We start from the raw sequence: 12,861 nt of genomic DNA on the forward strand, positions 1-12,861 counted from the left end.
AGAGAGAGAGAGAGAGAGAGAGAGAGAGAGAGAGAGAGAGAGAGAGAGAGAGAAATGAATTGACTCCAGTACAGGACTGGTACATTATTTATCGATCTCAAAAGGATAAAGGGTAAAGTTAACCTACAAGCAATTTGAACTCAGAGAAGAGAGAGCCAGAAGGAAATGATTACTGTAAAACAATCTATCTTCAGTTCTAATAATTCTGCTAATCTGCCACATAAATAATATAAGCATGAACAATTGATTTTGAAGATACATAAGGAAAATAAAGATAAATAAGAGATGATGAGAAGGATGGTGGCTGCAGCAGTGACAATGACAATGATGACACTATGTAAAAAGAAAAATATTCAAAGCAACTTTTAAAGTACCTTTTGACAACTCTATGTAAATCAAATAAGGAACTATGCCTTTGAATACCTTCCAGATAACAGTAGAGTAACTTCACTGACATGACAATAAAAACAGCCAATCAAAAACGAAATATCAATTAGTTGTCATAAGTTAATATTCTCCACAGTACAGCAGTACTTATAATATGATTTACCTTGGAAGATTCTTCAAGCTGTTTTCCTACAGTTTCTACCAGAGAAACTAATTCGTCGATTTCTGTGTCTGCTGTGATAAGACCAAACTTCACACATGCAATATTATCTGCACACTGTCCTAAATTAAAGAATAATAAGTTAATTATGGCAGCAAAAATTCCCATATGAGGACCACAGAAATGCAATCAGAAACACAGACAAAACTGATAGGTTTTACAGAATCAAAATGAAGAAAGCAAGTTAACAATACACATATTTGTATATGTGTGGGGCAGTTGCATGTATACATGCTAGCATCCAGGCACACACATGGGCACACTAAACACATACAAACACATATATACACACACACACACACAGCTTTTCACTCAATCTACTGATCTTGATTGACAGCAAAAGGTCCATCTGCCTTTACCATGTCACAGTAAGCTCCCTCTGATGACTATACACCATCAGCGAGAAAAGAAAAAAACATGCAAATATGTTGTATATTCTGTGACATGTTTGTGTGTGTGAGTGTGTCATATAACAATGGACTGACACTCATCCAGCCTGTACCAATAATGGAGGAACAGGCATCGGATACAAAGAAAAAAAACGAAAGACACAAAAATATACATTCATACCAACATACATACAGGTGTGTGTGTGTATATATATATACACACACTTATATATGTAAATATATATATATATATGTATATATATATATATATATATGTATATATATATATATGTGTGTGTATGTATATATGCTTCTATATATAAATATATACATATATATATACCTATATATGTAAATATATACATAGATATATATATACCTATATATATGTAAATATATATATATATATATATATATATATATATACACACACTTATATATGTAAATAGATATATATGTATATATACACACTTATATACATGTATATATACGTATATATATATATATATATGCTTATATATATTTATATGCTTATATATATTTACATACTTATATATATTTACATATATATATACTTATATAAGTGTATATACTTATATATATATATATATATATATATATATATATATATATATATACTTATATACACATATATATATGTTTATATAGTCAATTTCAACATGAACAAGCAAGAAAAACACAAAAAAACAACGCAAGGACGTGGAATAAGTACAGTGTTATTGGACGCTCAGGAAAGGAAAGAAAAGAAAGAGGGTTTAACGTTTCAATCGGAGATTTTCGTCAGAAATATAGGAAAAGTCCAAAGAAGGGAAGACAGAGAAAGAAAATCGCCAATGATGCACACGTGGTCACATATTGGAATGACCGGAAGGGAAAGGGTGGAGAAAAAGTTCTTTTCAAAGACAGGAGAGTGCAAGGGAAGGTATGTGTGAGTGTGTGTGTGTGTGTGAGTGTGTGTGTGTAATGATAGCACGTATGTGTGTGTGTGTAGTTGTGGTTGTTTATGTATGTGTGTGGTTGGACCGTTAAGGTCATAGGAAGAATTTGTAGTAAGAATTGGTAGAAGTGGCTGCCTGTTGTGTGTCTACCTACACATGTGCATAGGAGAATGGTCAGTAGAAAGGTACTGGTATTTTGAAGTGTGTGTGTGTGTGTACATATATGTAGTGTGTGTGTTTTGTTTCCAGTGTGCGTGTGTGTATGTATGTGTGTACGTGTGGGTATATATGGATGTGTATGTACGTGTGGGTATGTGTGTGTGCGTGAGGTTGTATTTGTGGAGTAATTATACTTTACTGTGTGTGTGTGTGTGTTTGTGCGTGTGTGCTTGTATGTGCGTGTGTGTGTGTGTGTACATGTATGTATAATTGTGTGCGTGTATGTATGAGTGTGTACTGTGTGTGTATGGGAGGTGTGTGCGTGTGTATATACACAGGGTGCAGCGAATATATTGTCGTCTAAATTACGAAAAAATGAAAATAACACTGACATCTCGTTTTAACAGATATATTTACCAAAATTACATAAAAATATCTTGAAATACTAAAGAGTAAATTTATTCATTAAAAGCACCACTGACTTCAACCATGACCTCCAGACGACTTCGTAATCCCCTGCGACTCTCTTGGACGGTCTCCTTGTTTAAGTTGGTGAATGCTGCCATAATTCTTCCCTTGAGTTCATCTTTGATGTTACAAGGAGCTTTGTTGGTCTCTCGCTCAACTGCGCCCCACACATAATAACGAAGGGGGTCGCAGTCTGGGGAGTGAGGTGGCCAGACGTTAGGGGTGATGTGGTTGCAGAAATTGTCTGACAGCCATGACTGGATTCTCCTGCTTGTGTGGCATGGTGCAGGGTCCTGTTGCCAAACACAGGATCTTCTAGCACCCACATTCTTGATCCAGGGCAACACTACCTCCTCTAGGCACTTGATATAGGCCTCTGTGTTGAGTCTGAGGCTGTGTGGGAAGATGAATGGAGGCATAACGTCGCCATCACTATTGATAACTCCAAACACCATGATGTTGGCTGGATGTTTGATTTTTACCACTCTCAGTACATGTCTTCAGATTGTACTGTCCTCAAATTGACACCCAAACACTCTGAAATGCTTGTATTGGAGCTTCTGGTATGAATGCCAAGCAGTACAGCATGTTGTTTCCAAATTTCTGGCAGAGTGAAATGTGACATGGTACTGTTTTTCTCACAGACGTCCCCAACTAGCCCTACTATAGTATGTAGTTGACAAAATCAAAAACAAACAATGCACATGCATAAAATTAAAAATATAAAATGGCGACAATTTACCCATCGCACCCTATATATATATATATATATATATATATATATATATATATATATATATATATATATATATATATATTGTATATATATATTAAATGTTATGTGTGTGTGTTTGTTTCTTCATATGTATGATCATGTATCAACATTTATGACGTTATTGACCACATCATGCCAACCTGAATTAGATTCATAAAAAGTATTAACCATCTAAAGAGACTTAAAATATATACACATATTTGTGAAATGATTACTCTAAAAACATGAAGTAAAAAAAAAAAGTGTGTGGGAGGATGGTAAGAGTGGGTCTGTAACCATAAACAACATTTAGATGATTGCTGTCAAAAAATTAACTCCAATATTTACCAAGTGAGAATGCACTATCGGTAGATTTCAGTTTGTGAACCAATTCAATATTTAATGTATTGATATCATTTTTTCCATTTTCTGGTAACTCTGCGAGTTTTTCTGACCAACTGGCTGGAATATATCTGTTTAGATGGAATACAGAAAAATGAAAATAATTACTAATGTTTTCTTCATGTCAAAATAGTTATGAGAAAATGTTATCAGAAGCATGAATGGTAGTGCCAGATAACAATTTGGGGTGTTTTTGCTTTTTTTTTTTTGGTTTTTTTTTTTTTTTATGTGTGGAACAATAAGACATTTTAAATGCTAAACAGATCCCAGATGACTTTAGTTTGACAAGATGTAATGTTATTGATGCTGTTGTTATGCAGCAGTCATTTGATTAAGGTCAAGGCACCAAAAATAAAAAATATATAAAATGAAAAAAAGAAAAAAACAATTGTATGCTTGATTTATTAATAATATTAATTCAATATTCTTCATTCTCAGTGGGGGATTAGACTTTGATAATTGCTTGCAATTTATTCTAGTTTAGGGTCATATGTTGGACTCCAATGACCTACAAAATCAACATAATAGATATTGACTGACAGCAGTTAGTACTGAATGCCTTGTTCACTGTATATCTACATAATTACGATAACAAGAGCACTTTGTAATAAAAATGCAAAAAAATCTTTAAAACTACTTATAATTTCAAGAATAAACAAATTACATGCGATTTATTGAAAATTTCCAGGTGGTTTTTAGGAAGTTTCAGGGAAAATTTCAAGAATGGTAAATAAAAGCGAAGACAATATCTCCAATTAAGAAAGGAACTCTGACAAAGAGAAAAAAAGAAGAAAAAAAATGTACCTTATGGCACCTAAACCAGCATAGCCTTCCATTTCAATCAACATCAAATTTTCACAATTAGCAACAATATTTTGAAACTGTTTTCTCTGTGACACAGTAGCATCAAGAATAGCCTATGGTGGACAGGAAAGACATTTACAATTAATAGTAATGAAAGAGAAATGGGATCAAAACATCTCAGACAGCAATACAATATAAAAGTTTACTGCTAATGAAATTTTTGCCTCTAACCTTTACTACATGGGAACTCAGTATATTTGGTTCTGTGTGTGTGTGCAGTTGAAATACAGGAACCAAGTTAACTCGTTTTTGATAGTGAAATACTTTGCAGGATTCTCCCCATTTCATATGACCTAGTTATTATTTGTATACATAACTTGGGGGTGTTATGTACACAATTCAGTCAATTTTAATAATTCAGTATTTGCATATTCACACACAAAAGTTTAATCAGCACAGTGAGGGTTAATCTCCTTGGAGTAAACAAATTAAACAAATTATAAACCAATAAGAGAAGAGTATCCTAGATCTTCTTCACTGCTTGTGAAAAGAAGCAGTGAAGAAGATCTAGGATACTCTTCTCTTATTGGATACAGTTTCTGACACTAATAGTTTATAACAAATATTATCATATAAGAATTGGGAAAAAAATCATGAATGGTAATTAAAATTTACTTCTTTTTTTTTTTTACACCAATATATCATTTTATAACTAATGTTTTTTTTTTAATTCCAGTATTTGTGCTTTTGTTGGGGCCACTGACAATCACTAACCACTAACAGAAAAATAGGTTTAGAAACTGTTTGTAAGCCAGCAATCTGATGCAAGTAGAATTTATTCAGGAATACAATACAACAGCTGTAACAGTAAGACTGAACCAATGATAGAGACATCAGTAGTGCAATTCTTTAACCTTACTGTCATCATAATTCATGAGGATAAAATGTTCCAGGGTAGATTATCAACTATCATTATTATTACAAGATTACCCACTCCCAATGCTTGCTTTTAGTTTTGTTATTGTTGAAAATGCATGTATCAGAGAAAATTATAACTTTAACACCCTAAGAGATGCTTCAACAATTTCTCTTCACTATTCTCTCAATCAAGAAAGCTACTTTTTGGTATTCTATGTACTTTTCCCTCTGTCTCTACTCTGTCATTATGATCTTGAAAATTGGGCAGAAAGGAAATACATAGCCAAAGCTGCATAACAGTTAGGTAATGTGGGCAAACTACATTTACAGGGGAATTTGGATACATATCTATGGTTATTCGTATGTTAAAAAAAATTATCTAGATGGATAAGATTTCTTGGAATTGGATAATTTGAAACAAATTAAAAAAAAAAAAACAGGTTTAAACACTAATTTAGTGATCCTTGAGATTTGGATACCACTTCCATTTTTGTCTCTCAGATTAAAATTATATTGTTTGGTGGATAGTGAATTCTGAAGTCATACCCAATTTTTTTCTTTTTTTTGGTCATGGGCTTAAGAATTAACATTCTTGCTATTTCTATGGTTACACACACACAATACACTCACTTATGAAATGATGATAGTATATTTATATATATACTCACAGACATACATGTATATTAATGTATGCATACATGTAAGCATCCTTATCATTTTTAACATCCACTTTTCCATACTCACATGGATAGGACAGAATTTGCTGAGGTGAATTTTCTACAGCCAGATGCCCTCATCTGTTTCCAAGTAAGGTAACATTTCCCAGACATCTTTTCACAGAATATTGAGAATGAAGGACATTGCTTCCATGATGGTGACACTCGTTTACATCTACTATGTGATGTCAAGGCAAGGAGACAGTAATACAGTAATACACAAACACACACACACACACACACACACACACATGCATATAAGATGAGCTTCTTTCAGTCTACTGAATCCACTCAAAAGGCTTTGTTCAGCGGAATTTGAACTCAGAATGCGAAGACAGATAAAATGCTGCTATGCATTTTGGCCAGCATGCTAATGATTCTGCCAGCTCACCACCTCACCATAGAGAAATATTACTTTGCTTGGAGCCAGGGGAGAGTTGACAACAAGAGAATCTGGCCTTAGAATCTCTACCTCAATGAATTTTGTCTGACTCATGCAAGAATGCCAATATGGACATTCAAATGAAGATCACATTTGATGTTATATACTAAATTGTTCCGCACTCTCTTCCTTCTAATCATCAATTATTTATTTGCCACTACATCCAACAATTTTTACACAGATGACATTACTTTTATTCTTCTGTAACATTCCCCAGTTATGCATCATCTACTCACTACCGAGATACTACATATCAAACCCACACTGAACGAAGACTTTGAAAGCATCCTCCAAAGGAGATATGGCAATTTGACTCTTTCAACAGCAAGGAAATATAAATACTACTTCATATCAAGAAAATATCATTGCACCACACACTTCTTAACCATGAGCATCATGCAACAAGAAACTTCACAAACACTCCAAATACTGGCCCTCACCATCACCAAGGATCTCTGCTGGTAAATGCACAACCTTAACTTAAGCTTAGACTACATCCTAGCTGGCACTTCTCTTTAAGGCCAGAAGACACTTCAGTCTCCAGCAATTACTGGCATTCAACAAAACTCAGGTAAGGCCCACAATGAAGTATTGCCCCCACATCTGAGACAGTGCTGTTGCAACTGTTGCACACATAGACATCCTAGACCACATCTACAAAAGGGTCACGCAAGAGATTGGCATAAAGTTAATTACAGACATTTTTCAGCCTCTAATCCATAGATGTGCTGTCTCTTCTTTCTGCCTTTTCTACCACAAATATAATAAGAGGCTAGGTTCCAATGCACTCCCACTCAGGCATTCACTATCCATTTGTCTCTCTTCTCATCCTCATTTGTGCCTAATTCCTCAGGCGCCACAGAAATCACTATGCCCAGTCCTTCTTTCCCAGAGCCATATCCCTCTGAAACTCTCTTCCTGCTCATATATTTCCTGTAGGTGTTGACTTGCAATGTTTCAAGAAGAATATTAATGGCAACACTCTCACCAGTCTCACAGGGTCTGTGAAAACCACGGATATCAACAATTCCCCAAACCCAACAAGTAAAAGAAAAAACTCTACAGTCATTAATAGTAACAGATATAACAGTAAAATGTTGACAACTACATCATCCTTTGCATATCTTAATAAGCAAACTTCTTTCCCTACCCTACTCACAATTCTTTATGCAAACTTCATGCACTGAATTCTTTACCCACGTTTCATCCACCCAATGCACCTATCTCTCTTCTTATCACCCTCTCCAATGCATTTACCTCCACTTCTTCAGTTCACACGCTAAATACTTAAATAATTTCTGTAATTATATCCATATCTAAATGGCGGTGCCCCAGCATGGCCACAGCTCATGAGCTGAAACTAGATAAAATGAAAAAAAAAATGAGAAATACTACCAACAAAAAAAAAACAAAAAAACGCAAGAATTCTGCATTCTGGAATTCTTTCCCCATTCACATTTTTTTAAAGACTTCAAACTGAATCTGACCTGTCTGAGAGAACCAGCACAGATCTTTAGCTCTCTCTCTCTCTCTCTCTCTTTTTCTCTTTCTCTCTCTTTTTCTCTCTCTCTCTCTTTCTCCCTTCTCTCTCACTAATTAAAAAGAAAAACAAATATTCAAAAACATATGTAAATCTGATTGAACGTACAGTCTGTGTTTGAAGGGACAAAATGAAGTCTTCAACAGCTTCCTCAGTTGTTCCAGACACTGAAAATCAAAAGAAGACAACCAGATATTCAGACATGAACTTGGGGAATTCAGACTTAAGATAACATTAAACTACTGGCTGTAGGCTCAACAGGTAGTGGTTGCATCCACAACCTGGTAGTGTGCAAGAGCTTCCTAACTTTTAATGGCTCACTCCACCAAACAGTAAACAAGTAGCATGTGATACTAAAACAGATAAAGCTCACTTATATGAGCAGAGAGAACACAGCTACAAGAAGCAAATGCTTTGTTAACCGGAAATATTAACTTCAAGTGCTTCTATGGACCTGGATAATTGCATAAATTCATGTAGACAATCACCTGTAAGATTACCCAGAATAGTTAACTCAACAATGACTTTTTTTTTATATGAAAGCAATTTATTAAACAAAGGTTTTTTTATGTGAAAGTTGAGGATCAAGATTGTTCTCTCAATATAACAGATGAGTGTTGGTAGCCACAGCCTATAAGTTTGAAACTTGTCAAACTTGACATAAATTGCAACAATTCTCCTGCATCATTGATCCCAGAAAACTAATATCTAACTCTCAAGAATTCTGTAAATACACCATGTCAAGAAATGTCTGATCACATTAAAACATTTTTCTCTTCTTTACAAAATTCAGTCTGCTTATCATATACATTCATATTTTACAGTGACTTGAAACATTTTTCAAGAACACATAGACTATAATCAGAATGTTAAGCATGCAATTCCATCTACCTGTGATATTGTCATTACAGAAAAAAATTTGACCATGCATGTAACTGTAATGTCCAGCCACCAAACTGTTGTTAATGTAGCAACCTTTGATTTGCCAATCAACTATACTGAGAAGCCTAAATCCCCTTCGGTCAAAAACATTGGGGTTGAATGTGGATAAGCGTTTTCTTGACATTAAAAACTAAATGTCAAAGACTTGCACAGACTATCATAGATCATAATTTCAGAAAGAAGAATAAATATTGTTTATTAAGCTCCCAAGTTCCATGATAACAAAAGAAAAAAATCTGACCTTGTGCAGTTTCTATAGGAGAGAACCGAATACAAACTCCTTTGTCAACAATAGCAGCTGTAATAGCAAGCTGTGGATTTTCTCTGGATAATAAATCAGCCAGCTGAAAATAAAGACACTAAATAAGTGCTTCATATATTCAAAATGATGATACTAAAATCCTACCGAAGGAAAACTGCAAAGAAATTAACAATACTGGTTTGTTGGTGGTTTCTGTGATTAACACTTTGTTCTGCCCTTAAGGAAAGTACATTATTCGACTTATCTCAGTCTACTTAGCTGGAAATTAGACAACTTTCTCAATATGAGATAAGCCTACAGAGGCCAAACAAAATTCCAATTTTGATGTCAGTTTTTAAACACTTTCTGCAATAATTCAATCAAAAGTAAGAATTTGCAGAACTATCCTACGTGTCACATATAGCATAGAGAAAAAAGATGTAAAAGCAAATATTCAGATATAAAAAGCTGCAAAGGAAGCAGAACATTGGAATTAATATACAAGAGTTTTTTTTTAAGAATAAAACTGAATTCAATTAGATTTTAGAAATATTTTGAGAGCATTTGAAAGACAAAAAATCTGTTAAATTTACTTTCCGTTTATTTATTGAGGCATAAAAGTTTTCAGTTTATGACTGCAACATGATCACTGACTTACTTTACATGTATTCATATAAATATTTGCTATTTATACATACATAGCAAATGAGGTATATATAAAGTCAAGATTAACTATCACGACATATAAAGGAGATAGGGGAAAGGGGGGAAAATGAAAGAAAAAAAGGAAGGTAGAAAGGGGAAGGGAAAAGAAACAATACATACAAATTGCTAAACAGAAAGAAAGAACAGACCTTGAAGTGACTGAAAACAACTAGTGTCAAGAAGTCAAGATCAATCAACATATATACAACAGACCCCCACCCCATATCCAGAATGTCCAACAAGAAAAAAAAAGGAAAAAGATATTTGATGCTGCTAAGAACTTGCCATTAACTAAATTTCAAACAGCTACAGTGAGGTTGTGCCAGTGACCAAGTCACACTTGTATGAAGTTTTGACACCCCAAGAAATAAATGAAATGTGAATTTAACAGGGTCCTTTTGTTTTTTGCTCTCTCTCTCTCTCTCTCTCTTCTTTTTTGTGCGTTGTTTTTTTTTTTTTTTTTTTTTCTTCTTCTTCTTCTCTTTAGATGGATAACATTGTTCTTCCAAATGCAACTGATTCAGTTTCTGAACAGTTTCAGATCTAATCACGCTAGAGAATTATAATGACAAAATTTAAAAACATAATTTTTTTTTTCTCTTTTTTTTTTCGTTTTTTTTTTTTTTGTTAAGACAACCTATCAACTTCAAAATTTGTTCTAAAATTTTTTTTATTTACATGCTTGAAAAAGAGTGGTGGCAGCCAGATGGTGAGAAGTAAGGATAATAGAACACAGGCAATATGGTTTATGATACACTCAGAGTTTCATAATGATGTAGGAATGGGTTAAGGCTGAGAAAAATGCTTAATATAAGGACAGTAAATATGATGAAAAAAGAGGCAAGTACATCAAAATTTCTGACAGACATGCGTAAAAGATATCTAATAAGAGTGATCACAATATTGAAGTAAATGAACTTTCTTGGTCAATCACTGATGTATTACATTAAGACATATTTAAAGTCTATTAAAAATGAAATACTGTATTTACTCGTGTATAAGTCGCACTCTAATTTAGTGTTAGATATGGTTACAATTTTTTTTCTCTTTCATAGGTTTGGCTTAGCCGCATCCTAGTTTTTTCAGTTAAAATCAAATAAAATAGTGCGATTTACATACGAGTAGGTATGGGTAATATCAATTGTTAAGGGAGGTAACTCAATTATCTCATAAATTACTTTCAATGAAATGCGACATTATGCAAAACGGATCACGTTTTGGTTTCAATAACATAAAAGAATTGCTCGTTTTTGCATCATTAATGTTTTACCATAGAACTATATATGAATGTTTTAACTTCCTGCACTCCATCTGCAGATAAAATGAAGTTACAACTACGTACATTGTCTTGCAAGAAACTTCTTTGGTAGCAAATGATCGGATTTTTTTAATAATCTTTACATAAAGAATGCTTTGAAAATACAGCATGTGTTTTCGCTAGTGGGGATCTATTTGCATTAAATATGAGCGAGAGAAGGAGGGAGAGGGGGGAGTGCGTGCGCGCTTTTCAAATGTGTTTACGATCCAGGGAAATAACTCTTGTCAACTGCTTAAACTTTATAGAGTGCAGATCATAAATTTTATTCCCTTTAATAGCTTTACTCATTAGACTTCAGTCATAATGGAATATCATCTTTACAAGCCTTTTTTAGTTGATATTCATAGGACCTACTTCAATCTAGTACTTATTTTATCATTTTCCATTTGGCGAGAGGCAATTTATTTTTTTTTGACACCAGTCGGGGTTTTTTAACTAGAGCAAGAGCATCACATACCGACGGGGGCACACATAACAAGCTTTCACAGTTTCTAGGTGCCAAATTTCACACACAAGGCCTTGGTCAACTTAAGACTATTAAAGAAGACACTTACTGTGTCATGCAGTGGGATAAAAGCCTGAAACCATGAGATTGCAAATCAAACCTCTACACCAGTAGACATGCATGCATATCATCATCATTTAACATCTGTCTTCATGCTGGCATGAGTTGGACAGTTTGACTGAAAACCGATAAGGTGGGGAGCTTTGGCAGGATTTCTATGGCTGGATGCCCTTCCTAACGTCAACCACTCCAAAATTGTAGTGGGTGCTCTTTATGTGCCACTGACAGGGGTGCCAGTTACATAACACCAGCATCAGCCACGACTGTGATCTCACGTGACTTAACAGGTCTTATTCAAATATGAGATCAAAGCAGCTCAAGGGATATAAGCAATATTAAACACACATACACAAGGTAAGTGTTTTGCTAGTTTGTGGGTAGGTTGTGCTAATAGACATAAGAGAATATGTTCTCTTTAACACACTTGGTGTTAAAATGCCTGAATGTCATAGACAAGCAATATAACTTGCATCAGAGCCCATTCAGAAACAGTAGACATCAATGTTTCATTTTTGTGATTTGTCAATACCACATACCCAAAATGAGGCCTGATGCAAGCCACAGTGATTTACCTTGCATCGATGCCTGATGCAAGCTAAATTGTTGTTCATGTTTACAGATATTTTAGTATGCATCGGGTCTTGTTGAGCAATGTGGTATTGACAAGTCACAAAAAAGACGAAATATTTATTGCTTCTGAAAGAGTTCTGATGCCAGTTACCTTGTTTGAATATGACTTCCAGGTGTTTTAACACAAGGGGCATTGAAGAGAATATAATCTCTTATGCCTATAAGCACAGTCTACCCACAGACTAGCAAAACACATACCTTGTGTGTGTGTGTGCTCGCTCGCTCGCGCTCTCTCTCTCTCTCTCTCTCTCTCTCTCTATATATATATATATATATATATATATATATATATATATATATAT

At 34.3% G+C, this 12,861-nt stretch overlaps 1 protein-coding gene across 3 annotated transcripts in view; it reads right to left on the reverse strand.

Annotated features, from left to right (window-relative positions):
* LOC106881395 (pyridoxal-dependent decarboxylase domain-containing protein 1) overlaps positions 1 to 12,861 on the reverse strand; it is a 98,556-nt gene that overhangs the window by 8,374 nt on the left and 77,321 nt on the right. For all 3 annotated transcript variants that reach the window (XM_052978495.1, XM_052978494.1, XM_052978496.1), the window contains 5 exons: positions 9,342 to 9,444; positions 8,267 to 8,325; positions 4,543 to 4,655; positions 3,685 to 3,809; positions 551 to 669 (listed from right to left, as the gene is read on the reverse strand). In XM_052978495.1, coding sequence (XP_052834455.1) covers positions 551 to 669; positions 3,685 to 3,809; positions 4,543 to 4,655; positions 8,267 to 8,325; positions 9,342 to 9,444 — 519 coding nt within the window. The remainder of the gene's footprint in view (positions 1 to 550; positions 670 to 3,684; positions 3,810 to 4,542; positions 4,656 to 8,266; positions 8,326 to 9,341; positions 9,445 to 12,861) is intronic.

The sequence above is a fragment of the Octopus bimaculoides genome, chromosome 2 (assembly GCF_001194135.2).
Source record: "Octopus bimaculoides isolate UCB-OBI-ISO-001 chromosome 2, ASM119413v2, whole genome shotgun sequence".
NCBI classification, from domain to species: domain Eukaryota; kingdom Metazoa; phylum Mollusca; class Cephalopoda; order Octopoda; family Octopodidae; genus Octopus; species Octopus bimaculoides.